Source organism: Madurella fahalii (genome assembly GCF_045866475.1).
Source record: "Madurella fahalii IFM 68171 DNA, scaffold_1, whole genome shotgun sequence".
Taxonomy (NCBI): Eukaryota; Fungi; Ascomycota; class Sordariomycetes; order Sordariales; genus Madurella; species Madurella fahalii.
Window position 1 is genome coordinate 5,852,230 of NW_027263971.1, and position 26,977 is coordinate 5,879,206.

Genomic DNA, 26,977 nt, shown 5'->3' on the forward strand with positions numbered 1-26,977 from the left:
GCAGCTGCAGACTGGATGCCTCAGCATGGAAAGGCTAGAAGCAGCGCCAGCACGAGCAAAGCACCAGCAGCAACCCCCGACAGGACGCAGACGGGAGAAAAGGGTTGGTCTGTTTTTATCTGTAGGTATGGCTGGCTGTGTGTGTGTGTGTGTGTGTGTGTTGGCCTCAGGAGCCAACGAGTGGAGAACAGGTAAACGTCCTGCTTTCTGTGTCGGCTGTATGTATCGAACCGCAGTTTGTATGTGCCTTGCCGGCTGGGGAATCACAGCGCACCCTGCCGAGCGGAACGAGCAAAATCAAATAACACGAAATAAAAATAAAATAAAATATTACCGAAAAAGAAAACCCAAGCTGGGGAGACAACGACCGACTGCACAACCGGACGGACCGCGGCGACGAGACACCACAACCAAGACCAACTACGTCAGCCTGGGGCGCACAATCAGCAAAGCCTGGGGAAGTAAAGGGCGGGTAGGTAGGTAGGACGGGAGGGAGGAGAAAGAAGTCGGCCGGGCAGAGCAGGGCAATAACATTAATAATAAACCCCAACGAACAACAACAGTACGAAGCTACCTAGAGAGCCAGGCCCGATTTCTCCAGCATGTCCCGGGTGGAGACATCAACCTACCTAGTCAGCTGCAGCGGTGCTGCTTAGTCCCTTCCAGGCTCCATCTGCTGTTGCCAATCTATTCACAGACGCCGGGCATGTAGTGCTCGGCTTCCTTGCAGTGGCTGCTGTCCATTGCCAGCCGCGATGCTCCTCTGTGGCACCTCAACTGCAGCTCACCCCCCTGTCGGGGAAAAAAAAAAAAAAATAACAGAAATACCCAGAGAAATCGGAGACCATCCCTGGCCCCTCCTGGCTGCCCCTGCCGGTTCCAGACGCACTGGCCCGCCGGCCGCAACGCAGCAAACGTCGGCTTGCCAGCCTTCGGCCCACTGAGGCTTGCTGCGGGCTCCCCCCGGCCTGCCGATGTCGATGAAGGAAGGGAACTTCGATGAGACAGGGGGGGGGGGGGGGGGCTGACGGTCTGAGCTCCCTTGCAAGCTGCCCCATGCCGGCTCCGAGGTGCGTGATGAGCCTTGTGGTCCCCTGTCGCCATTCTGTTAGGTGTGTAATTCCTCAATAATGCCCCTGATCCCGGATGTTGCATTTGATGCTGCGTGTCCCGGGCGCGGGTAACAGGGGGCTGCTAGCCCCCCGGAAGAGCGCGAACGTGAAAAAGAACACAACAGAAAAAGAAAATATATAAGAAAAAAAGAAGAAGAAAAAAAAAAATATATGGTCAAGGCATCGATTCAGACAAATCCGGTCTGTCATGGAGGGCTAGCAGGATGCCGTGCCATTCCACTGCTAGTCGTTTCGGGGAAAGGACCCGTTTGCCTGCCGAGGCATCTTCGTCAGCACTTGGACTCAGAGACTGTCCCAGTGGTCCAGGCCCCCACTGATCTGGAGCACCCGCTCCTGTTCACTGTTCCCAGATGCTTTGTGTACCGTGTACTGTGTACAGCCATGCCACTAGCGCCGTATGCCGAGACCCACACCCCATAGCTCCCATCTGGGGAGCCACAAGGATAGGGCGTCTCCCGAATAAGACCGGGTGGTGTGAAGTCAGCAAAGACGGCGCCGCTCCTCTTGCTGCCCCGAGACTGCAGCCCCAACAGGTCCCTGCACCGTGATAGGACGCCATTCACACAAAACAGAGAGTAATCTGTACAGATACGAAGGCGCAACCAGCACGGTAACGTTGGGGCGTCCATGTCCCCAGAAGCGGCCGTCTGGAAGATCCAATCCCGTCGTGCTAATCACCATCTGGGTACTTGCTGCCGTAGACACCGGCGACCCCCAGCGACTCCGGGAACCCCCGCCGCATCTCTCAGCCGGGCCCGACCGGCCAAGAGAGTGGCCGGTCTCCCAGTGCCGGCCGCTCAAGTGAGCTCGTCTAGGTCAGGCATAGCGTGCCTCCCACCCATCCTGGTGGTTCAGGGTATCACTCCATGTTTTAATTAACTACCAGGTACCGAGACCGCATGAGAAAGGCGTGTTCGCAAAGAGCGAGTCCCGGGGTTGCCCATGAATCCCATCAGTGGATCGAGGAGGAATGCGAGGGTCAAACAACTGGGGCAAGAATCGACATTGGCCTGCACAATGTACCCGGGGCAGTCCCCGATGAGCAACGGTCTCGAAATCATGCCCGCTATTCCCGACTGGGATCCCGGGTCGAGGCATCGAGAGGTCGGATCGTGGCGTTACTTCCAAGTGTCGATACAGTCCGGGGTGCGGAGATCAAAGCTGACACCCTTCCACACCTCTACTTCATGCGATCACAGTGCACACACCGCAAACAGCCAGGAACGAAACCGGGCTGGCAGCTGATCAGTTGTGCGAGTGACACACCACGGTTGCAATCCGCCTGGAACCCCCCTTCGCACTGGCCCGATACCGTCCTGGTCAGTCGTCTATTAAGATTCAGGAGGGATATCCGGCTAAGGACCCAACTTTCTCGGCCAGTCTGCGGCGCAGGCGGTGCGACGAGGATGCCAGTCAAACGAGGCGCTCGCCATGGGAACACGAAGGTAACCACGAACCTGGGGTACGTGTACACTGCGGTCCATGGCTTTGCTGGCTCTTCCTCCATACCCTCAGCCATGCCTAATCTCATGCAGCATTGTCGATCCAGACGCTGCGACAACTGCTACCTTGACGAGCCGAGACATGGCATCGCTTGCTGTAGCGGCACGCCGGCGCAAGGCTGCTTTGAACACACATGGAGAGCGTCACAATGCCAAGTCGGAGCACTGGCATCCATGATCACTTTGGATGAAGCGAAGTTGTTAGTTCGCCTGCAGTCTCAACGCCCATGCCACAACCTTTGGCGAATCTCGTCGAGAATGTGCGAGCCAAAAGGTTGTGGAGGATTGCTGAAGGATGGTGAGGGCCTCGACTCTTGATTGGCTTGGGCCCTCACGTCCCGGGTTCGTGGGACCGCTGATGGTGGGGTTCGGCTCTGATGGTTGTCCACACTCAAACTTCCCCAGCATTCATACACCAATGCGGTTGGCGCTAGCTTCGCACCCCCCCCCCCCCCCCCCCCCCAAAAGAAAACATGGTGAGTGTGGTGGTGGGTTCTTTTGGTTCCATCACCCGGGGCCCCTGGCAGTCCCACTGGACACATGTTTTACCGCGTGAGGGTGAGAGAAAGGTCAGGTAATTCGGGCACTAAAACGCTCCATCCGCGAATACCGGACGATCCTGTGGCTCAGTATGTACTTGGGCGGGCTGTACGTATGCAGTACTGTTTGTACAGTACATACGAGGGCGGTGCTAGAGCAGCTTTAGCTCGGCCCTGAGGTGTCTGATGACTGTCGCAGCATTTCCCGGTTCTTCGCTGCCCGCGGGATGGTCGCTTCTCCGCCTTGTGAATCCCAGATGGCTTGCAGGCTGGCCAATCCATCGTGCTCCTCGTCTAGGAGCTTACGCAGTGTTCTGTTCTGACAGCCGCAGCCTGCGTCGAGCTAGTTGGTGGAGGGGCACACAGAAGCCCAGGCAATATCAACCTTCATGCTTGATGACGGTCAATGGCTGCTGCCCGGCCACAGAGATCAAAGCTGTCGTTGGTGAGAAGGGATGTGGGTGGCTGAGGGGGACAGACGGCGGCGGGCCTCCAGTTGGCTGAACGACGTGGATACCCGCTCGGTCATTTGATCCGATTCGTGCTTCCAGACTAGATGGTGGTGCCCCGAAGCCGTCGTGCCCGCGAGACTGCCGCTAGCCACGGCAGCCTATTGAGAGTACGGGGCCAATATAGCCATCTGAAGGGCTGCATGAGCTGTGGGGAGAGGCAGCAACCGTCTGCGGGCCTTGATGCACCTCATGGTTGCAAGTTTGCGGGGGCAAGCTTTCCTCTGATGCGACATTGATGGGCAGTCGAAGATTCAACGCGCCATCGCAATGCTAGGAAATAACGTTAGCGAGGGCAGAAAAAGAGGGGTTGCGGTGCGCGGTGGTGGGGTTGGTTTCGTTGGTGTCTTGTGGATGAGACGGAGAAAGGAAGGCCGAATGCTCTATCTCGACGTCACCAAGCCCAAACAGCCCTACCCACCTAACCGCACCGGGGGTTTCAAGGGCCGAGCCAGCCCCGTGGGGTTCCAGCTGTTAAAAAAGGGCGCGGTGCTAAGTTGGCGTTCACCATGCCCTGGGACGCTACCGGGTGGAATCGTGCTCCGAGCGGGGCCCCAGGACTGGACAGGTCTGCCGAGCCTTTCAAGCGGGAGAACTGGGCTATGGGGCTCCACAAAAGGCCCATCCATCATCGACATCCCAGGTTCCTCGCGATTCGCATCCTGTGCAAACATCGCAGAAACACCGACTTCAGGTTTTTCTACCTTCATCTCTCGCGACTGCCGTTTCGCCCGGCCTGGGCCTATGCAACTGGGCCCACTGCATGCGATTGCCAAGGTAACTTATACATACAATACATTGCTTTGGACAGACAAAGTCGAGGTCGACGGCGCTCGCCAACTCGCAACTCACAATCCGCAACCCGCAACCCGCAACCCGCAACCCGCAACCTGCAACTCACGTCCCAAATCCCACATCCCGTCGTTCCGCCCCCTACCTACTTTTTACCTTACCTTACCTACCTTGCCTTCCCGTCCGATCGTGGGGTGGGGGAGGACCACCAATTTTCCCGTCCGAGCTCGTTTACCCGTTCCCCCGCCCTCCTGCCCTTCACACTGTCCGTGCTGCGGTGCAAAACATCATGCAGGACTCCTCGCTCCCGCCTCGTCACAACCACGTCTGTACCTTATTGCGACAACTACCGTGCGTCGCAGCGTGTTGATCGATCGCTTTGCTCGCTTTGATGTCCTCTAATAGGCCATTTCCTCCGTCTAGGGCACTCTTGGCGTCCCGCCGGCGCAGGGTGCGGGACCTGTAGCCAACGGCAGTGTGCGGACGCCTTTCCGCCCCGGAGCCGGCCCCGAGTCACGACCCACAGCCCAGTCAGGGAGTGCTCTGTCGGCCGTCACCAAGCTCCCCCAAATTACCTGCCGGTCAACCTACCTGAAGTCTATCCGCATGTCTGGGGTCCTGCAGTCGGCAGCCTCCCGTGCAGTGCACCCGAAGTCGCTTGCAGCTCGGCCATGGCTTTTGGATGGGAGGGCGGCGGCCGCGCCGAAAGGTGTTGGGTGCATCGAGCGGCTCTCGCAAAGAGAGGAGGGCCGCTATCGCGAGCAAGACGCGGAGCTGGGCCATCGTCTGGGGAGCCCCCAGTCCCAGTCTCCCAAACTGATTTGATGTCGCAACCGCTGCGTCCCGATATTGAGCCAAAACCTTGTCAACTGGGTGTGCGGGAAATCGGCCACACCCCTTACCCAATGATCTCCCCGTCTCCGACCCTGCCAGACAGCTCCAAAGCGGCCGACGGTTCGGGAACCATTGCGAGCTCGTGCTGCAATACACTCTGCAATGTTTCTTTCTAGCGGGACGCGAGGCCACTCTCGCTGCGGCCGCCCACGACAATAAACACCCCAAAGGCAGTCATTGGGCCGAGGGAAGTTGTGCGCGCATCCGAACCGGGCGATTGCCAGGAGTGGACGGTCTTCGCAGCTCAAGGCCTACGACATTGATTCCTAATGGCGCCCAGGACCCCCGGCTCCTGATTGTTCTCCAGCCCACGAGTCGAAAGGCCAAAAAAAAAAAGCGTGATATGCCGGCATCCGCTTCACCAGCCGATAAACTTGAGTTGTCGCCTGGCAAGCAAAGAATCACCCATCATTCGTCGTCTCCGTCATGCGTGCTGCCGATGGGCTCCGATATTCAGATGCATCATTCGCTTGTTTCGTCACCGCGGCTGCGAGCTGCCGCCCTGCAGCCTCGGTAGTGTTACTGATGCTGTACACCATGCTCGGTGCCTTCTCCCAGAAAATTGCCTCCGGCATTGGTGGCATCTCTTTACACAACCTGGATCCGGTGCCGAGTGGTGCCGCATTGCATGTTTTCGTGCGCTCATCAAAGAGTACCTGTTAATTGCGGGATGCCTTGGTATCTGCCATGCTACCTTGGCCGGGACGCACATAATCGCGACGCATAGGCCGGGATCTAGATCACGGCGAGACGCGGCTCACCGCCCATCAAGATGCTGTCCTTGACGCGCAGTAGGGTGTCTTCCGCAGATTCAAGGATCGGGCCCTGCGAAGTCAGCAAATCCCCCCGTCCCAGACGTTTTCGGCCTGAAAAAGGAAAAAAAAAAAAAAAAAAAACAAAACGTCGTACTCCGTGGCCTGGTGGATCCACAGGGGATGTTACATGTCCGGATCTCGTACAGAGCAAGCGGACAAGCTGGCGCGCTGCCGTACCGCTCTCTTCCCTGATCCCCTGCCCTGATCTATTGGACAGTTGGTCAATGACACCCCGGCTGTTATAGTCATCGTCGGGCTAGGTAACGTATACGGGGGATGATCAAGCTGCGACCCAAGAGCACGGGGAATTCCGCCGTGTCTGGTTTCATTGAGGGAATTTCCGTGATCATCCTTGCAGGGAGTGTTAAGTTGACAACAGCTGCAGGATTCTGTTGGCCCTGTGCCCTTGTATCCACGCGGATTCGCTGAACCGCACAGGTATTTGGTTGCTTGAGAAATGCCGTGGCCGTAATCATATTGGCACACGCAGGGATTCAGTCGTAAAAGTCCCCCTCAAACCACGCATGCATACCCAAGTGTGCCACGGCCCAATATTGCCTGCCAGATACGCTGGGGGCATTTGCATGGCACCGGTGCCTGCCGTAGAGAAACAGCTTCTTGATGCCAGCATGGATATGCACTTTATCTCTCAACCCGGATCGTCACGGTCACAGCTCCACGGGTACGCCGCTGAGGAAGGCCCTTGACAACATTAAGCCTCCTGTTACTCGACCGGCCGGTGGGGGGGAGGGGAGTAGCCGTATGCCGGGGGGAAGTTCCGGCTTATGCAGGACATAATATACTATCCTAAAGTGTACCGTAACGAGTTGTCTTCGATCCCCGTACAGATATGTTCTGGACGGCAGAGTAGCGCGATTACGTATAAGAACCAAGAACATCGTAGCTGCCTGCCTTAGCATTGAGCTATCACGTTGCACCGTACTGCATCGCACGGCTCGGCTAGGTGAACACACTCATGAAAGGAGAGGGGAACGCAGATCAGCAATACCCACGGCGGGATCACTTGACACGTAGCAAATATTTGTATGGAATTGGTCTGAGGAACGTTGCTTTAGAATATTATCTGAATCCCGTTTGTCCAGCCTAATGCCCGCTGGTTCTTTGTGGTGACGGTTTTTTTTTTTTCCCCTTCTCCCCCTTCTTGTGAGATTTCTTGACAACAACGCTGTTTTTCTAGGCAGTTGAACTCCCTGGCTTTTCACTATCTACGGTGACTCCCGCTCGGGTACTACGGTCGTCATGTAATTCTGCAATCCCATCACCAGCCCCCTCCACGATCCGTTTGCCAATGTAAATACTCACAAGAATCGGGATGAGTGCCGAGAATAAGACAATACTAAACCCCTTCCTCAAACTTGCTTGTGCACCCTTCCAGACCTAGTGCAGGGCTTGGTTTATCATATTTTTCAAGTTGCCGCGGCGCACACCCCTCCCTAACCTTAGGCCGGCCGGCCGGCCGACGTCCGGAAAGGCACCAAAGTCGCCCATGGAGTCCCCGAACCCGGCATTGGCCATGTCGGGGATTGCACTACGGAACCCTTCGCCGTCCTTAAAGATGGCCGTATATAGATCTGCAACGGCCGACGACAAGCCCTGGATGGCCTTGGCTCGCTCCGCATCCCCCGGGGATTCGATCTCGAACGTGCCATTGTGTTCATCAATGCGGCCCTTGACGCGGCCGTCGACGATGAGGTAGCTGAGAATGTCCTGGACCTCGGGTACGCCAATGCGCAGGCTCTCGGCAATCTTGCTCAACCGCATGCGCGTGTATGGCGCGATCAGCTTGAGAACTCCCTTTGTGCGCATGTTACGTGTCACCTCGTCGATGTTCTCGGCGATGAACGGATCGGCAAGCAGATCCGTGTTCGTCTGGAGGACGTCCTCGTACTTGGTGATGTCATCACGCTGGTAAGCGTCGACTAGGTCCGTCATGGCGGCGATGCGGGGATCATTCTTGTACGGCTTCGTCTCCTGGCTGTCGAACGGGTTGATGTCGGATTTCATCAGCATGGTGGTGAGGAGTAGGTACTTGAGCACCTGGATGCGCCGTAGATCGCCGGCCTCGTCGTAGTTGCGGAAGGCCTCGAAGAAGTCGATCTGGGCGTCCTTCCAGTTCTCCTCGCTCATGTGCATCTTCCCGCCGCACTCACGGATAACGCCCTGGATCTTGGGATGTGGCACCGCCGACCGCACCTTAAGCGCTTTCTGGTATAGGGCCTTGAGCTGGTTGTTATTCCTAATCTCCGAGTACATCTGAATCTCCAGGGCGTAGATCTCAAGCAAGTAGGTACCCTTGCTCGGGTCGTCGGTACCGTCCTCCTTCCTGCACACCTTGTGGAGCTCTCGGAGCTTCCGGCCCACGGCATGGTAGTCCTTGCGGTCGAGGAGCAGCTTGGCTAGCTTGATGTTGGTCTTGAGCCAGAGACGCTCGTTGTTCGTGCTCTGGAAACATTGTAAGGTGAGCGAGTAGAATTGCTCGATGCACTGCACGGCTGCCGGGTTGTCTGCCCCCTTCTCGATAAAGTTGAGCATGTTGTCGATCGACTTTTCCGAGTAGTTCCTGGTGACGGCCGACTTGACGTATGTGAGGAGCTCTTTGTAGTGTTCGGTGGCCTAGCACACGGTCAGTTCAGGCCTCGGCTACCAGTACACCATCTGGGTAACGGCACCGACCTTCTGGTACCGCTGCAGCTTGAATTCCAACTTGATGGCTTGTTTGAGGGCTTTGAAACCCCATTCTCCTTTCTCCGGCTCCAGAGCCGGTATCCCTAGGAATTCCTCTACTGCTTCCTCGGGGTCTGATGCCTTGGTTTGCTTCGCATTATAATACTTGTTCTCGATGTCGACGTCGCCGTTGTCCTCATCCTCTTCATCCTCGTATTCGAAATCGTACTCCTCGTCCGAGGCCTGCATAAAATCGTCGTCCGACATGGTAAATCTCCTGCACTACTTGAAGACTCTGCTGACCTGTCGTGTTGGAGGTGTTGGAACGTGACAATCGGCAGCCGCAAGGCCAAGGGACTGTCTTTGAAAAGGCGGCGGGGTGAAGCTTGAGGGTCCAGGTAGGCACACAATGATAAGGCTGAGCCAAGCAGAGGTGATGCGAATTGGTGGAGAATCCGCACCACAGCTGGTGTGGGGTAGATACTTATCGATTGGCTGAAGCTTCGGTGGCAGCGCAGCATGGTCCTGTCATCTTTGCCTCATTATTAGCATTAGTATACAGACAAGGCAAAGTACCTAACGGGAAGCTGAGACACCTCGAGGAATAACTACTCAAGCGGGAAGCATTATCATAACGGGATGAATACTTTGTTGTGAAATTTGGCCCGTTCTTTAGGTCTACTGCACGTTGCCTGAAATCTCATAGTTTTATTGCGCAGTCCTGCGAAACTCCTGGGTTTCTCTAACGGGGCTTAATTGCAATAACTGAGGTTTCAGCCCCTGCCTGTGGAGGCAACCCGTCCAAAATCTCTTGGTCATTTGAAGATCGCGGTTGCCACTCTCTCTCCCACCCATGACCCAAGCATCCATTTCGCCACGACAACAAGACGGGCGAACCAAGGCAGAGCCCTCAACGACAATAAAAATTCTCGCGTATCCGAGTCCCTGCCCTCCTTGAAGGCTCAACATCAACCCTTAAAGTCTGCGGTTGCGACAACAAAGTCCGATCCTCTACCCACTGCTCTAGTCGTCGCGCTGCGGAGGCAGCATCACCACTGCCAAGATGGGTTCCGGAGACCTTAACATGAAAAAGAGTTGGCATCCCCAACGTTCGGGGAATGTCGCCGCGACGCAAAAGGCTGAGGCCGAGGCTATCGCGGAACGCAAGAAGCTGCAGCAGCGCTTGCAGGAGATCGAGGAGGAGCGACGCAAGGAGGAGATCCAGAAGGCTCTCGAGGCCGCAGGCGGAAAGCGCCGGGTCGAGCGGGTGGAATGGATGTACTCTGGCCCAACCGACGGGCAGGCCGGCGACGCGGCTGAAAACGAGGCTTACCTCCTCGGCAAACGGCGGATCGATAAACTCCTCCAGGATAATGAAGTTAAGAAGCTGCAGAAGCAACCGAGTCAGGACGCCCTTGCCGCGGCGCCGGCGACCGCCATCACGAACGCGCGCGATATAGCGGCCAAGATCAGGGAAGACCCGTTACTGGCTATCAAGAGGCAGGAGCAGCAGGCATACGAGGCGATGATGAACGACCCAATCAAGAGGCGGCAACTGCTGGCATCCATGGGCATCGATGATTCTCACGATAAGACAAAGCGCAAAGAGGAGAAACGTCAAAAGCATCGGCATTCCCACCACCGATCGCATCGCCACCGGGACGACCGCGGAGACGACGAGAGGAGGTCTCGCCGGCGCAGGTCGGACTCCAGAGATAGATCGAGAAGTCCCAGGAGATATGGGTCGGAAGATGAGAATGACCGACGGAGGCGGCGGAGAGACTCGCGAGATCGGAGGCGGGACAGGTCAGAGTCGGCGGATTCCCGCGATCGGCGAGAGAGGCGCGACGGCCGTGATCGACGGAATAGCCGTGACCGACGGGGCAGCCGCGACAGACGGGATATACGGGAGGATCGTCGTGCAGAACGACCAAGAGAAAGAGAGGAGCGGTCCAAGGCAGATTCTCGGTCGTCATCCCCCCATGCAAAGAGGGAGGATTACTCGCCAGACCGCGACAACCGAAGAAAGAGGAGCCATTCCACGGAACGTGACGGCCGATCACAAAGATACGACAACGAACCAAAACCTCACCGAACCGGCGGTGGCGGCTCTTATCGCTCCCGTAGAGACCGGGACCGGGACCGTGATTACGATGGGGAACGGGATCGCGTCGGCCCTCCTAGGGATAACGGTGGACAGCCTAGCAATGCAGAGGCGGACAGAGAAAAGGCCGAGCAAGAGCGTGCCCGCAGGCTGGCGGCCATGCAAGAGGCAGCTACCGATCTGGACCAGGACCGTGAGCGTCGGCTCACCGCTCTAGAGGAGCGGGAGCGGGCAGCGCAGGAGTTGGATGACCGGGCGAGACAACGGAACAAGCGCCTCGGGGGCGATGCGGGCTTCATGAATCAGCTCCATAGCCGGGCAGCTGAGTTAAAGGTTGCGGATCGTGTGGGGAGACGGTAAACATGGGAAACAATGGGTGCTTGGCGTCATGAGGATGGCCTTGCAGTTTGCAGAATACGTAAAGCGACGCTTAGAGTGATACCCAGCAGAATGAATGGCCTCGTGCCTCGTTTTGGTTCTTGCAACGCGGAAGAGCAGGCTTTGTCTCGGATATACTTGTATAAGTAAATATACACATGGGTCTGGATTATTTGCTGCCCACTCGCACTGGGACCGCATGCCACAGTTTCGAGCATGGGACCCAGGGCTCTGGGACCAGCTGATCTGCAGCATTACAGCGGCCCAGTAGATCAGGGGCGGAGCAAAGCCCGTGCGTCCGGCTCTTCCGGCCAGATACAGTACTGTACGTACGATTCTTCAATCTCGAAGTCTACGTTTCCAATGTGTTGTTCTTTTGGACTATGGGACTGCACATCGAACTGATAGCCATCTCAGCTGGATTCCAGCCGCGCTGAACTGGTTGGACTATTAGGCCTTTCAAGTTCCCTGCATATTCCAGACCACATTGGAACGCGGAATGGACAACGAATGTGGCTTAGGTCGGGGCGGCCTCGGAGCCCAAGCGACGTATTGCGTCCTCTGGGGCGTGCAGGCCGCATGGGAACTCTCTTCCGCACTTGTTTTGCAGACCGGTCAATTATTAGTTGCATGCTAATTAGTGTACGGATACGACTCGGTATTGTGGCGCGGTTCTACCTTGCTCGTGGTAATTTGAGAGCCACGGGCCAGCCCCCTAGTTCTCTTTAGAATAAGCTGGGTCGTTGTGGCTGCAGCGCTGTGTGCAATTCGACGGCGGCCCTCAGCAACTCTTTGCCTATTTTTCAGCGGGCCAAGTCGAGCCCAAAAATACCCCGGCTGCCAACCCTTGCAGAACGATTGAACACGGTCCAGAGTTCGGGCCTGGTGGGACCCTGGTTGATGCTTGTGTGTCACTGGGTGCGCTCCAAGTGTCACTGACTTCATCTCCGACTTTCAATTTCGTCCCCAGATTTGCCCATCTTCTTCGCCTTTTCCGCTCATTTCTCCCTTCTTACTGGCGCTGCGCATACCCGCGATACACGTTCACTTTACCGCCGCTGTCTGAAGCGCCGTCTTCTCCCCAACCGCCTGCTGTTTTCGTGGTTTCGAATCGTCCATGTCCCCGACCTTGGAACCTGTCCGCCTCCGCCCCGTCGTTTCGCGCTTGCCAGTGGTATAACCTTAGTTGGCGTTTGCCCGTCACTCTCGTTCGCTATCCTCTTGCGGCTCGATCAGCCCTCCGACCTGCCTTACCTAAGGCACCTCGAATCAACGGCCGGCGCACGAAAACCAAAAAAAGTAGCTGCCTAAATACACTTGCCCTTCCCATTGCCATCGCTCCTTGGACGCAACTGCCGAAACACCTGTATTCTCGTGTCCCGCCAAACGCGCAACAATGCCTTGTGGTCTCGGAGGGTCCAAGACGGTCCAGCGCAAGCTTGTCTTGCTGTGAGTTCCCGAATATCGGCGTGCCTGGTTGCGAGATTAGGGGGTGCCAGCGTAACGCATCCATGTGCTCATGCATTTCTAAACAGAGGTGACGGTGCGTGCGGCAAGACGTCGTTACTGAATGTCTTTACTCGAGGGTGGGTTCAATACGGCCACCCCATGTCGAATTGGAATCTTTTGCTGAGCGGCGCAACAGCTACTTCCCTACCGTATACGAACCGACCGTCTTCGAGAATTACGTCCACGGTGCGTTCGCTCTAGAAGACAACTCGGATACGCCAGTGGGATGGGCCGGTGCTGACTCGTGCGTGGTATAGACATCTTTGTGGACAATGTCCATATCGAGCTCTCGCTGTGGGATACTGCTGGGCAAGAAGAGTTCGACAGGCTACGGAGTCTCTCATACGGTGCGTCGCAAGCCCCGCTCTGGACTCGGCGTGGCGTGACATTAAGCTGACAGCTGCGCAGACGACACGGACCTGATCATGCTCTGCTACTCGGTCGACAGCAAAGATTCGCTCGAGAACGTCGAAAGCAAATGGGTGGGCGAGATTGCCGACAACTGTCCCGGGGTCAAGCTCGTCCTGGTAGCACTGAAGTGCGATTTACGAGAGTCGACCGAGGATGAAGATGGGGCCAACGAGGACGGCAACCCGCGGGAGAAGAAGCCAATGATCAACTACGACCAAGGCCTGGAGGTCGCACGCCGCATCCATGCCCTGCGGTATCTAGAATGCTCGGCTATGCGCAACAGGGGGGTTAACGAGGCCTTTACGGAGGCCGCACGCGTCGCATTGTCGGTGAAGAAGGAGCGCGAGGACTCCAAGTGCACCGTCATGTAAACAATCCGACACACGGACGTGTACTGACGGCATTCGATGCGTGGGCTTGAACCGATGGCGACACATGACGGACCATGACTTTCCTATAGAGGATGACCGGACACCCAGGTTTTAGCGGCCCTCGCGCCTCTATCATCGCACCAACACCAGGCGTTGGCGTCTTACGACATTCCCGTTAACCGATTTATTATTTTCCTTATCTTTTTTTTTTTCTCGATATCACTCAGCCGAGGCTTTTGAGCTTCGGTTTTCGACCCAGAGGCCAAGGCTTCACGCCTTTGCCAGCCGACCCCCTAACCTTGTATATACTTGCGACCGGACTTGGGTTTGTACGGCGGCAGCAACGAGATCCTCACACCCGATGAAATGTGCAAGCAGAACGCGATGGCAAAACCAACTCAAACGATAAAGCCCATATATTCGAAGCCCGGGGGAAGGTGTCACTAAGAGGCTCCGGTTTGCCTGAGCTGGGACGACCGACGAGAGGCAACGACGCTTTAGGAAGAGTGCCGGCCGTCTTTGCTAAGATTGGTTTCGTGCAACAGTGATGCGGGAGGTGTATGGTTATGGTTGTCTGCGTGTTCAGTTCAATTCTGTAAGATGTTTTAATTCAACGACTGTGCAGGACCATGAGCCAGTCGCCGCGGGGTTTATTATCTTTTTTTGCCATGCTTTGCTATGCAATGGGAGGAGCCAGGAAATCATGACGGGACTAGAGCAGTTTCCAAAGACTTTCCCAATTATCCCTGTGATTTGCAGGGCTAAAGGGTAAACGAGAGCCTCTTCATTTTTCTCTCGGACATTGAGACGGCAAATGGAAATGGTTAACTTGCAGCCGATTGATTAGAGATAACTCGCACAATTTTGAAACTAGCCACAAACACTAAGAAACAACACAGATTGATAAGGGCAGTGTTGATCATTCGCCGTCCTTGCACCAGGCAGAGGCACGAACTCCAGGATCTCCGGTATGGCCCGCGTTCCCCGCGGAGTCGACAGGTCGAGGTCTTTATCGGACCGGGCGGGGTGGCGATAACGCGATAAGGGGGCTCCGCGGGCGCGTGAAATGGCGTCAGCAGCCGCTAAATGTGCTAAGAAAAGATTCTGCACCGAAAGAGACAAGAACCGGTGTAAGTCGATAACTGTGGCCTCTGACTGGCTGGAATTGGCCATTGTCTTCGACGGTTTGATAAAGGTAATCGAAACAAACCCCTGCGGTCGTTTGTGCCGGACGGGGAGTCCGCAGCGGAGACGTGGATATTGTCAACTCGGGCCGTTGCTGTGAAGGTAAGTTTCCGAGGGAAGGCCATTCTCGCCTCTGTAGTAGATTTATATCTCTCGCTCGTCCCTGTGTCTCATCTCTTTCTGCCATTTCCTCCCATGATTGTTTTGCCCTCCCTGCCCCGGTGTCACCGGCATCACCACAATCTAGCAACCGGACCACACCACCCAGAGAAACGCCATCTTGGACCTTGCCCATCGGTTTGAGCCATTAATCACAATGACACCACCATCACCATCACCGTCATCACCGTCAACATACCAAACCTCCCTTCTCACAGCCCAGCACTGTACAGGGCAAATCCACCTCATCCTCGGCGCGAACCCCCTCGCCGCAAGCCGGGCGTCCTCGTCCCTGTCGGCCGGCGCGAAACCAATCCTCATCTCCCCAATCCCTTCCCCGTCCTCCCCTGATCTCCATTACTCCCTCGCCGCCCTGATCGCCTCTCAACAACTCACCCACCTGGCCCGGCCGTTTGACCCGGACGACTTGTTCACGCTCGGCCGGCCCGAGGTGGGCGGCGTCGTCGACGCCGTCTTCGTCACGTCCCCGGGCTCGCTCGGCGACGTGGACAAGCTGGCGGCGCTCTGCCGGCGCCACCGGATCCCCATCAACGTCGTGGACGCGCCCGCGCTGTGCTCCTTCAGCCTGCTGAGCGTCCACGTCGACGGCCCGCTGCAGATCGGCGTGACCACCAACGGGCGGGGGTGCAAGCTGGCGGGGCGGATCCGGCGGGAGGTGGCGGCGGGGCTGCCGGCCGGGCTGGGCCAGGCCTGCGAGAGGCTGGGCGGCGTGAGGAGGAGGGTCGTCGAGGAGGACCGCAGGCTCGGCGGGAGGAACGGGAAGGCGGAGGAGGCGGAGGATGAGGGGGTCGATGACTCGGTCGAGCAGACCGCGGGGTTGAATAAGCTCGTCCTGGAGGGCGATGCCGAGGCGGCGAAAACGAGGCGGATGAGGTGGCTCGCCCAGGTGTGCGAGTACTGGCCGCTCAAGAGGCTGGCGGCGATCACGGACGCCGATGTGGAGGCTGTTTTGAGGTCGTATCCGGGGACTGGTGCCGCGCAGGGGGTGCCAGCGTCATTGAGGGGCGGCGGCGACAGCAACCCGCCCGGCCGCGGGCAGACCGGCCGTGTTATTCTTGCCGGCAGCGGACCAGGCCACCCCGACCTGCTCACGCGCGCGACTTACAAAGCGATCCAAACTGCTGATATCATCCTTGCCGACAAGCTGGTCCCTGCGGGTGTGCTGGATCTCATCCCCCGGCGCACGCCCGTCTCCATCGCGCGCAAGTTCCCCGGCAACGCCGACCGCGCCCAAGAGGAGCTTCTCGAGCAGGCCCTGGACGGGGTACGTGCAGGCAAGACAGTCCTCCGCCTCAAGCAGGGCGATCCCTTCATCTACGGCCGCGGCGGGGAGGAGGTCGCCTTCTTCCGAGAAAAGGGGCTAGGCGATCGCGTGGTCGTCCTCCCTGGCATCACGAGCAGCCTGAGCGCACCGCTGTTTGCGGGGATCCCGCCTACGCAGCGGGACGTGGCCGATCAAGTGCTGGTCTGCACGGGCACGGGGAAGAAGGGCAAGGCGCCGCAGCCGCCCGAGTATGTTGAGTCTAGGACGGTGGTGTTCCTGATGGCGCTACATCGGATTGAGGGGCTAGTGGCTGAGTTGACTACTTACACCGAGGAAGAAGAGCAACGGACGAGGGAAGAAAACAACCAGACCGAAGCAGGGGAAACAAGGCAAACCGCGTCACATCAACAGCCTGGGAAGAAGAGGACGTTATGGCCACTCAGCACTCCGTGCGCCGTCATCGAGCGGGCGAGCTGCCCAGACCAGCGCGTTATCAGGACAACGTTGAGATTCGCCGCCGAGGCAATTGAGCAGGAAGGCAGCCGGCCGCCGGGATTGCTCGTTGTTGGTCGCGCTTGCGAGGCGCTATATACGCCTGAAAAGGGCCGCTCATGGGCTGTTGAGGACGGGTTTAAGGGGCTAGACCTAGACTTAGAAGGTGTTTTTGGAACTGGCGGGGCCGGGATTGCGGGAATGGCGTAGTAAGAGCGTTGGATTATTGATATTGTAGGTGGTAAACTAAATAATGGATATGGAAGAAAATTTCCCAACGCAATGCCCCGCGTTGACGTTGATATCGTATACCGGCAAGTGTAGGCTTTGTGATTAATGCTGGATGATGGCGGAGTATTGAGCGATATGGCATCGCCTCGGTGGTGCCGAGCAATCCTGCAACGTCGGCCTCGTTGCTGTTCGCGTGGTGTCTAGGTGTTATCCCCGAAAATCCCAGTTGTTTCCTTATAATAGAGAACCTTTACAGCAGTACCGGCCACGGAGGGACATACTTCTGAAGTAGACGTGCTGTTTAATAGGGTTTTTAAGGACGCATATCTGCTATAAATCTACAGGTAGCCCTTGGCATATTCGCCCTTCTCTCCGACGCCGGCACCGATCCGATGCCTACCAGATTCCTCCCTACCCCTCCCTATTAATGTACAAGAAAACAAACGCTATGATGCCCATTCTTACGTCTAGGATGTACAGGGCCTCTTCTCTAAATATCTATAGCACATTCGCCTTCCGTCTCCCATCCCCTCTAGCGACTCAAAACCTCGCATGATCATCCCGCACCTTCCCAGCCCAGCTGAACGCGCTCTGGTTCTTCTTCTTCTTCCCTTCCCCGCCAACAAACAACGCCTCCGCCGTGACGGTCACGTTGCCCGTGACCGCATCCTCAATCGTGGCATCCACAAAGCACTTGTAATGCCTCTTCCCCCTCTCGCTCTCGGGGAGATCCTCCTCGGCCCTCGGCCGCACCCTCACCACGTAGAAGCCGTTCGCCAGCGTCACCTTTTTGTACTCGAGGGTCAGGCTCGCCGTCACGCCGGCGCGGCCGCCCCACTGCTTGAAGGCGGCGCGGCCGCAGCTCTCGTCCAGGATGGTGGCCAGGCAGCCGCCGTGCACCACGCCGGGCCAGCCCGCGGTGGCCGCGCCAAAGTAGATGACGCTGACCAGCTCGCCCGAGGCCGCGTGGTGGAAGACGCGCTGGTAGCCGCCCACGCCGCGCGAGCCCGCCAGCGCCCCCGCCGTGATGTGCTGCGCCTTGTGCTCGGCCGAGAGCGACTCGTACGCATCCCACGACTGCCACGCCGGGTCGGCCGAGAGCCGCTGCACGATGGGGAGCTTGGAGGCCTGGTCCCGGAGGACCCGCTTGGTGTACTCGTCTTCCTCGCTGCCTGGCTCGGGAGGGTTCGGCGGGGAGAGGAGGAGCCGGACTGAGGAGCCGGCGGCTGTGCCGATGAGGGTGAAGAAGACGGCGAAGATTATGCGGGGTACGAGGCGCTTCTTTTCTCCTTTGGGGGATGAGGAGGGGTTCGGCTCGACGGGGGTCGCGGTTGCCCGGGTGGGCTCGGCGGTTTCCGGTGCGGTGGTCTGCGTATCTGCGGCTCCCGGGGCCGGCGCTTGTCTCGGTTCTTGCCAGCGGGCCCGAGATGTCGAGAAAGGTTCAAACTGGAGTCGGGGACATTGAACAGCCACGGCCAAGGACTTTGACGGGCGCCATCGGACCGGCGTGTCGGATACTGCCACCCGGCGCTGTGCCAACCTCAAGAGGTGGCCGTATTGTATCCTTGGGGTCATGCCTGCTCTCTGCGCTTTCCTGGTTGAAGACGAGGTGCAAAAGACGCGAAGATGCGCCGGGCTGCACTTAAGGTCCGAGTCCGGCAGAACGGGAGGCCGATCTGCGCCGCTGCTCTTATTGGCCAATCTTGGTGAGTACCCCTGTGGTGTGGACCCGAACCTCGGCTCAAGGCCGATCGCGACAAGCGTCCGAACGGCAAACGAACTCGACCGCCTAAAACACCACACAAGTAGACGGGATTTGTCTGTACTCAGATACTGACCACAGCCGGTGTTACACTTAGAGGCGATGGATGGAGTGCAAAACGATTAGTTGTAAACGCGCTGGATGAAACAAATGGCGTCGATCACAATTTGCGGCCGATCGTCTGTTGTTCAACATTCAGCACATCCATCTCATCTCCCACCATTAGGATGTGCATAATAACCACAGAATAAGCATGTTATCTAGCTTTCTGTCTGATAACGTATTGTTTGTTGAATAGAAAAAGTGGCTTCAATAACGTGAACTGGTTGAGTCCGCGATCCAGAGGGCAGACATCAGCCAAGCCAGAACCTTTGTTAAGAGGGGGATTATAGTGAGAAGATCATTTTCGTATCCTAGAATTTGACAGCACTAACAGAGGGCCAAGAGAGAGACGCAGAGGGAAACCTCGGGGTCCGCCACTTGAAGGTTCATCCGGAAGCCTATACTACCCAGTAACAAGCGTTCGCTGGGGATGGCCAGCGGCACTTAATATTGTATGCGCGCCGCGGACAACCGATAGCTCCACGCAACATGGTTTCTGAAACATGCCATATTTGATGCATCGACACTGCTCAACATGTTGGATATATCTAAGCAAACGCCATCGCTGAGAATCACGCCTGTATGCTAACGACACATTTATGTAATTTGACACGGGAAAGGCGTCCAAACAGGGAGCAAACATGCAGAACGGAACTGCTGATGCCCTATGACGGTTGAAGATTAGGGAGTCAGTGGGCCGTTCATTACTCGGCCGTCTCTCCCACATCTTCGAACAGGACCAGTACTGTCCCGGCTTTGCAGATATCCTGTCACTCAAGTTAGTATCACTACCTCTTAGCGCTGGCTTTACAAATCCCACGGAAGTACTCACCCCCTCCTTATGCGCCAACCTCTTAACGACGCCCTTCTGTGGCGACCGGATCACCGTTTCCATCTTCATTGACTCGATGCTAAACAAACCGTTAGCAACTCCCCTATCCAAAAGACAGGACGTGGCAAACGTACACGACCAGCGGGGCGCCCTTCTCGACTTCCTGCCCTTCTGCCACTTCATTCCTCAAGATCTTGCAGGGCATGGGCGCCACCACACTGCCGACAACCTCTTTCAGCCCAAGCGCCTTGTCAAACCATGCCGGGGGCACCAGGGTCAGCTCCGTCTTCTCGCCCAGCTGGAAGACGGTCAGCTTCTCGGGCGCAGCTGGGTCCTGCACGAGGGTTGATTCGACGCGCGCAAGTGGGAAGAAGGTCGTTAGTTTTGTCTTGGTCGCAGTCGTAACCGCAGGCTCGGAGACAATGTTCTCGAACACTACCGGTGCCTCGGGGTTGGGAGCGCCGCTGACACCACTGCGTGAGACGGAAACGCTGTAAAGGCTGTTTGCTTGCTGAGATACTTCAACCAGAACAACCTCGCCCTCGCCCTCTTCGGCGACGGCATCATCATTCCGCTGCACGCGGAACGCAAACTTGCGCTTGCTCAGCGCGCCAACTTCCCCAAAGCCCAGCGCCCCACCGTGCGGTGGGCGGGATTTCATCTGTGAGCTGAGGAGCCCTAGTGCAGCCTGCGCAAATACCTCGTCAGATATATGCCTCGGCTGGAAGAGCTCGTGCTTCCACTGCTCTATGAATCCCGTCTCGACGTCTCCCTCGATGAACGCCTTGCTATGACATAGACGCTTGAGGAACTCGATATTCGTGCTAAGTCCGACGACCTCGTATTCGCGCAGGGCTAACTCCAGCTTGCGAATGGCCGTCTCACGATCTCGGCCGCGAACGATCAACTTGGCAATCATGCCGTCGTACGCCTCCGAGACCGTGTCGCCTTCAACAAACCCGGCATCGATTCGGACATCGGCATTCGTCTGGGGTGTAACTAGATGCACCAGCTTGCCCGAGTCGGGAAAGAAGCCCTTGTCTGGGTTCTCAGCATAGATACGTGCCTCGATAGCGGCGCCGCGCTCCTGGATGCGTGCCTCGATCTCGTCCTGCGTCAAGGGCAGCCGCTCACCCGCGGCGACACGAAACTGCCACTCGACGAGATCAGTGCCCGTCACCATCTCGCTAACCGGATGCTCGACTTGGAGGCGCGTGTTCATCTCCATGAAGTAGAACTCGCCCGTGTCCTTGTCGAGGATGAACTCGACTGTGCCGGCGCCGACATATCCTACCGCAAGTGCGGCTGTGCGCGCCTTATCCCAGAGGTCGTGGCGGGTAGCGTCGTCGAGCAATGGGGCTGGGCTCTCCTCAAGGATCTTCTGATGGCGGCGCTGCACGCTGCAATCCCGCTCACCTAGGGCCACGCAGTTACCGTAGCGGTCGGCAAACACCTGGACCTCGACATGGCGTGGACGCACAACATACTTCTCGACCAGCATCACCTCGCCTCCGTCGCCAAAGCTCGCCCGGGCTTCGGCGCGGGCGCTCCGCAGCTGGGCCTCAAACTCTTCATCCGTCCTCACAATACGCATGCCCTTCCCACCCCCGCCCTTGACGCTCTTAAGCAGTACTGGATACTTGATCTCCCTCGCTCGCGCGCGCAGCTGTTCAGGCGCCTGCTCGGGCCCATGGTACCCGGGAACGCACGGCACCCCGGCGGCCGTCATGATCTCCTTGCTGCGGGCCTTGTCGCCCATGTCCGCCATCGCGCGGGCGGGCGGGCCGACGAACACGATCCCGGCATCCTCGCAGGCCTGCGCGAAGGCCGGATTCTCGCTCAGGAAGCCGTAGCCGGGATGTAGCGCCTGGATGCCGTGCTGCTTGGCGAGCGCGACGATCCGCGGCCCGTCAAGGTACCCCGACGCGGCAGCGCCCAGGGCGAGGGCGTGCGGCGAGCACTTTGCGTGCTGCGACGCCGCGTCGACGTCGGTGTAGAGCGTGGTCGTGCGGATGCCCATTGCCGCGGCGGTCCGCGCAATGCGCAAGGCAATCTCGCCGCGGTTGGCGATCAGTAGAGACTTGATGGGGTTGACTTGGGTCGTGGTGCTCGAGCAGGCGACGTGGGTTAATATTGAGCAGGAGTGCGGTGTCTGGAGCCGGCGAGGGGTCGACGCGGGGCCGAAAGGCGGCGCCCGGAGACGTTGCGAGGTTCGTTTGAGGGAGCGCATTGTGGAATTGGCTAGTATTACTGGACTTTTAGCGGGTTACTGGGTGAGAACAGCAGCTTCAAATGCCCATTGACGTGTTGCCAAGTTGAAGAAAAGAGACGAAAGCAAGAGAGGATCGGGATGGCATTCTAGCAGTTGCTAAGAGAAACCGAGGCCAATGGGATCAGCGAGGCCGACGGTAGCCGGGACCCCTTGCGAGCCGATCCAAGACGCTCTCAAGCCAAGCTGTGCTTACCCCGTGACATGTCCCAGGCACGTTGTCTGGACCTGCATTTTGCTCAACTGACGGCTGCCTTCTCTACACGTAACCCTACAATTCGCCCGCTGGAGATGCCACGCAGTTCTTGCTGCATCCCGTTCGCTGCATGGGCGCGGGCAATGAAGCTTCCGCAACGCCGAGAGTAGGAGAACGTCATTGCTGCAAGGAGAGACAAGGGTCTGCCGCTCCCCCGCATTAGTCATCGACCCATGTCGTTGGAGATACCCAAGATCCTCACCTCACCCCACCGGCAACTCTAGCCCAACACATGCAGGTCGAAAGAACGTGGACTCTTGAGTGTTGATAGTGTCCGTAACAGATTCTGTTGCGATAATCTAGCCCGCCCACAGTTTTCAAGACTTGTTAAACAGATATAAATCGTCGAAAACGACGAGAACCAACTGGACCTCAGCCGTTAACCATCCCAACGAACCTTACCACCCATTTCCAAACCCTCCAGCAGCAACAATGGAGCAGCAAATACCACTCAGCCACGAAGCCTCGGCAGGCGATACCAACATGCGCATCACAACCTCGCTGCCGCACGAGGTCGTTCAATGCCTCGAAAACGCGCGCTTCCTCCACCTTGCCACGTGCTCCGACAACATCCCGCACGTTTCGCTCATGAACTACACCTACCTCCCGTCCTCGCCATACTCATCCTCTCCCGTCGTCGTCATGACCACCAACCCGGCCAGCAAGAAGATGACCAACCTAGTCGCGAACCCGCACGTGTCGCTCTTAGTCCACGACTGTACGCCGGCCCGTCTCTCTCCCTCTCTCCCCGTCCCTCTCTCGAAACATCTCATTAAAAAAATAAAATAAAACAAAATAAAAAGAAGAGAAAGGAAGAAAAGTAATACTGACAAGCCCATGTTTTGAAAGGGGTATCCCACCGCCCGACGCCGACCGCCCAAGCCCGCCGGCTATCCGGGTCCGGGTCCGGGTCGGGCTCGCCCGAGCGGCCCCAGCACCTGCCACCGCAGCACCACTCGTCGCTGGCAGCCCTCCTCTTCAACCTCAACACCAGCGCCGTCTCGTCCATCAGCGCCACCATTAACGGCTTCGCGAGGCTCGTCGAGGCCGGGTCGGCAGAGGAGAAGTATTACCGGGACGTGCACCTGGAGAACAACACGTTTGACAACTCGGTGGACATACTAGGGTTCGGCCAGCCCGACAATGCAGGCGAGAACGGGGACCGCGACGGCCGCCGTGCGAGCCGGTTTGCGGCGGGGGATGAAGTAAGGGTCATTGTGGTGGGCATCAAGGACGTGAGGATCGCGGATTGGAAGGGGGCGGTGAGGGATTGGGTTATCGCTTCCCCGCAGGATCAGGGGGAGGGCGATATGACTGTGAACGGTTTACGGTGAAATGTTGGGCGGGAATGATGAAGGGAAACCGAAAGAGGGTAGCCCACATGGTATGTATGATGACTTGCTGTCAAGTGATTATAGCAGGGAATTAAATGGAGCGAGCAATAGCTCGCTGAAACACGAGCACCGACCGTCCGCCCTTCACTATCATGGCGTGTGCTCCGTTGCGCTCAACCGTGTCTGTCCGCAGTCGCCAAGCATTTCCAGCAGCCAGTCAATATCGAGACAGTTTCGACTCGCGCTATGCCCAACTAACAATAATACATGCCTTATTCCTACAAATAACAATGCTGCCGCCTCGTCAGTCAGCCCATTTTGCCCTTGGGGCCCTTCCCGTCTATGAGTCCCCCAATCCCGCCGAAGCGGAACCCAGACCTATAGCTAATGCATTTCCCAGACACCGCCAACCTTTCCTCCTTCCGTTGACTCCAAACACACCCGCTGAGGGGTGGGTCGTCTAGCGAGAAAAAAAAAAAAAAAAAAAAAAAAACAGCCCGATCTAGCCAGACCCCAGAACTGAAATGAACCTAGATGATACAGAAACGAATCCCACCGAACGCACAAACGCCGCGTTTTGCAACGGCTTTTGCTGATGCCAGCAGTAGTAGCCGAAAGGAAAGAAAAGCAGGTGCTGATCTGCAAGTTACAGATGTGGGTCAACGGGGAAAGTTCTCACTTTGCCCACTCCACGACCTCCATCGCGCACAGAACAAGCACCAGAGTGGAAGGGAGAATCCTATCAGCGTTGATTAGCATGTCGTTTCCATCGAAAGATGAAACCACGAGTATGCAAACTTACCAGATGACGTAGCTTTGAAAGAGGATCTTGCCCATGACCGCCTCGTACACATTGTTGATCTGGCATATCTGCGCCAACTGCAACGCGCTGGGGGCGCCCGTGAGGAGGAAGCAGACAATGACGAAGATGGGGTCGTCCAGTATGCTGACGGGCACATATTTGGCAAACAGGGCCAAGATGGGCGCCATGATCAGTGTGGGCAGCAGCATGCGGCTGACGAGCGACGCGATGAGCAGCTTCTTGCCGATCTGCTTCTCCTCCGGGTCTACCTCGTCGTCGTGCCGCTGTGTGTTGCGCGCCAGGTTGGCGCCCAGAACCACCAGAATCAGAGGCACCGCAACGCCCGCCGTCGAGCTGATGGCGCTGGTCACGCTCGTGTTGATGAACGACTCCTCGCGGAAGAAGATCTCCTGCAGACTGGGCACCGACGCGACAATGACGGCGAAGAGCATGGCCCACAGGGGCGGGTTCATAAAGTCCCAGAGGAACCCGTACACGCGCTGCCAAGCGCGGTAGAGGCCTGCGAGCGCGGCCTGCATGGGCTTCGGTAGCGCGCTGTATGCACGCCGGCTGGCGGAGCTGACGCACTTGGTCGTCTTGGCATGGGCCTTCCTCAACAACCGCCGTACCCGCATAGGGATACCCTTGATCCCCTCGGGAATCTCGGGTTCATCACTGTTGCGGATGCGCGGAAATGACAAGATTCTGTCCAGAGCATCATCGGGATTATCATAATAGTGGGCGCTGAGGTTGTCATGCAGATGGTTCAAGTCGTCGGCGTTCGGCTTTCCGTTCCTCTTCCATGGGCCATCGTGCTCATCCTCCGAGTCGTTCGGCGATGCCGCCGATGTTCCACCCACCGGGGTCCGACCAGCAGGCTCGTAGAGGTGCGAGTCATCGGAGTGCGAGTCAGAGTGCGTCGGGCTGGGCGGACACACGTATACCTGGTCACTTGCCTGCCCAATATCGGCGCCCTGGAGTAAGCCTTCCGTCTCCCCTTCGTCCCGCGCTTCCCCGTGATAGCGGCCCTCCTCAATCGACTCATTGGCGTATTCTTCATATCTCTCCTTGGGAGCGAGGAGCACGTGGTATCCCCAACTCCATCTAACCACTTGACCGAGCTGCTGGAAAATCATCAAGTACAGGATGCCCCGCGCAGCCACCTCATCGTCGGTATCGCCCGGTATCCTGTCCCAATGTAGGCCCTTCAGTGTCTGAGACAGCGAGATAACCAGCGAGATGGGGAGCGAGTTCGAGTTGCCAAATACGCCCATGGCCGTGACGAAGTTCGAGGCGCGTCGGTTGAATCCAAAGCATCGGCCGACCAGTCGAGAGACGATGTACGAGACCAGCGTTTGGATGACAAAGATGACGGGGATGATGCCGAGTTCGACGAGCTTGTTGGCGTTGAGCTGAGACGCGAGCTTGGTGAAAACTGGCCAGCTGTCAGCGCCAGTCGTCTCCATGCATTAAGACCTACTGCATACTCAGGCATGGCGTAAATAGCATGACATTGAGGTTGGCGAGGAATTTCTGCTTTTCGGCGTCGAAATGGCCCAACCGCGCGATGATGTAGCCGGGTAAGCTGACACAGACAACTTGCAATACAGCGCCAAAAACGAGCAAGACCAGGTGGCCCAGCGCTGGGTGGGATTCGTGCGGTTGCGCATTGCCATTGAAAATCACAAAAGGTGAAGGCGCCGTCGTCGAAAACTGGTCCCAAGGCTCGCCGGCGGCCGACATGGCCAGCCGCAGCGACGTCGGCGCCCGGATATCGAGGAAACCCATCAAATGTCAGCGTCGTTGTGTTGATGCCGTCTAGGAAAACTGTTGAGATGTAACGAGCAGGAGAATGGATGGTGGGCGAAGACGGGACCCGATAGATATTCGATGTTGCAGATTGCACGCTGCAATGTCGTAATGGAGGTGGAGATGGGCGTCTGTGTGGTCCGGTACGATGGGACGACCGAGAGTTAAAACCCGGGAGCGGTCCGTGACTGAGACAATGGCCCGCTTGCTGACGCAAAGGCTCCGAGAAGACAAAGGAGAGAAGTTGGCGATGGCTACGACAACGGGGTTGGCCGTATCTTGACGAATTTGCATTGGGTCATGGATGAGAAAGCCGTCCAACCCCTACCTTGGAGCATCATTGCGCCGTTGCCAAAGCGAGCCTGATAAGACACAAGCCACCAACTCCGGTCACCGCTGAGGTGTTAGTGAGATACGCGCCGGAATCAAGAGCTACGCCAATCAGAAGCGATGATCCCGACCGTAATTGTCAGGTATTGGTTGATAAGGGGATAACTCTAAAACCGCCTTGAAACCAGTCAGTCAACTCTTAGCAAGCCCCCCGTCCATTCCAGCTTGGCATGGCGCATCTTGGCCTCTGCCAAGGGGCACCTAAGAATCGCCAAGGATGCTGCGGCTACCCGGCTTTTCCCAACGCCCCACCCATAACGCAAGGGGCGGGCGCGATGACGCTAGCCTGGAGCTGCCACGCACGTCGCTTCAAAGCTCACTTGAGCGCCTCTAAGTCAGTTTTTGAAGTAAAGGAGCTAAAAAGATAAAATAAAAAAAATAAAAAATAAAGATAAACATAAAATAAATATATAAAAAGGTACCGTCT

The 26,977-nt window shown here is 57.3% G+C and overlaps 8 protein-coding genes across 8 annotated transcripts; 4 read left to right on the forward strand and 4 right to left on the reverse strand.

Moving 5' to 3' along the window:
* Positions 1–7,582: 7,582 nt before the first annotated feature.
* Positions 7,583–9,136, reverse strand: CSN2 (COP9/signalosome complex subunit Csn2; the record flags this gene model as incomplete). The annotated part of the gene is made up of 2 exons (XM_071057214.1): positions 7,583–8,818; positions 8,879–9,136. The coding sequence occupies 2 exons, from the start codon at positions 9,134–9,136 to the stop codon at positions 7,583–7,585; spliced, it is 1,494 nt and encodes a 497-aa protein (XP_070913315.1).
* Positions 9,137–9,932: 796 nt separating this feature from the next.
* Positions 9,933–11,333, forward strand: CWC25 (RNA-splicing factor; the record flags this gene model as incomplete). The annotated part of the gene is made up of 1 exon (XM_071057215.1): positions 9,933–11,333. One exon carries the CDS (start codon positions 9,933–9,935, stop codon positions 11,331–11,333), a length of 1,401 nt encoding a protein of 466 aa, XP_070913316.1.
* Positions 11,334–12,747: 1,414 nt separating this feature from the next.
* On the forward strand, positions 12,748–13,642 carry RHO3 (Rho GTPase; the record flags this gene model as incomplete). Its single annotated transcript, XM_071057216.1, has 5 exons — positions 12,748–12,800; positions 12,887–12,937; positions 12,997–13,046; positions 13,118–13,207; positions 13,269–13,642. 5 exons carry the CDS (start codon positions 12,748–12,750, stop codon positions 13,640–13,642), a joined length of 618 nt encoding a protein of 205 aa, XP_070913317.1.
* A 1,501-nt stretch (positions 13,643–15,143) lies between these two features.
* Positions 15,144–16,973, forward strand: MET1 (uroporphyrin-III C-methyltransferase; the record flags this gene model as incomplete). The annotated part of the gene is made up of 1 exon (XM_071057217.1): positions 15,144–16,973. One exon carries the CDS (start codon positions 15,144–15,146, stop codon positions 16,971–16,973), a length of 1,830 nt encoding a protein of 609 aa, XP_070913318.1.
* A 561-nt stretch (positions 16,974–17,534) lies between these two features.
* On the reverse strand, positions 17,535–18,569 carry MFIFM68171_01796 (uncharacterized protein; the record flags this gene model as incomplete). Its single annotated transcript, XM_071057218.1, has 1 exon — positions 17,535–18,569. One exon carries the CDS (start codon positions 18,567–18,569, stop codon positions 17,535–17,537), a length of 1,035 nt encoding a protein of 344 aa, XP_070913319.1.
* A 993-nt stretch (positions 18,570–19,562) lies between these two features.
* Positions 19,563–21,920, reverse strand: MFIFM68171_01797 (uncharacterized protein; the record flags this gene model as incomplete). The annotated part of the gene is made up of 3 exons (XM_071057219.1): positions 19,563–19,625; positions 19,691–19,769; positions 19,825–21,920. The coding sequence occupies 3 exons, from the start codon at positions 21,918–21,920 to the stop codon at positions 19,563–19,565; spliced, it is 2,238 nt and encodes a 745-aa protein (XP_070913320.1).
* A 727-nt stretch (positions 21,921–22,647) lies between these two features.
* MFIFM68171_01798 (uncharacterized protein) lies at positions 22,648–23,549 on the forward strand (the record flags this gene model as incomplete). The annotated part of the gene is made up of 2 exons (XM_071057220.1): positions 22,648–22,933; positions 23,065–23,549. The coding sequence occupies 2 exons, from the start codon at positions 22,648–22,650 to the stop codon at positions 23,547–23,549; spliced, it is 771 nt and encodes a 256-aa protein (XP_070913321.1).
* Positions 23,550–24,224: 675 nt separating this feature from the next.
* MFIFM68171_01799 (uncharacterized protein) lies at positions 24,225–26,139 on the reverse strand (the record flags this gene model as incomplete). Its single annotated transcript, XM_071057221.1, has 3 exons — positions 24,225–24,288; positions 24,352–25,786; positions 25,839–26,139. The coding sequence occupies 3 exons, from the start codon at positions 26,137–26,139 to the stop codon at positions 24,225–24,227; spliced, it is 1,800 nt and encodes a 599-aa protein (XP_070913322.1).
* Between the last annotated feature and the right edge of the window lie 838 nt (positions 26,140–26,977).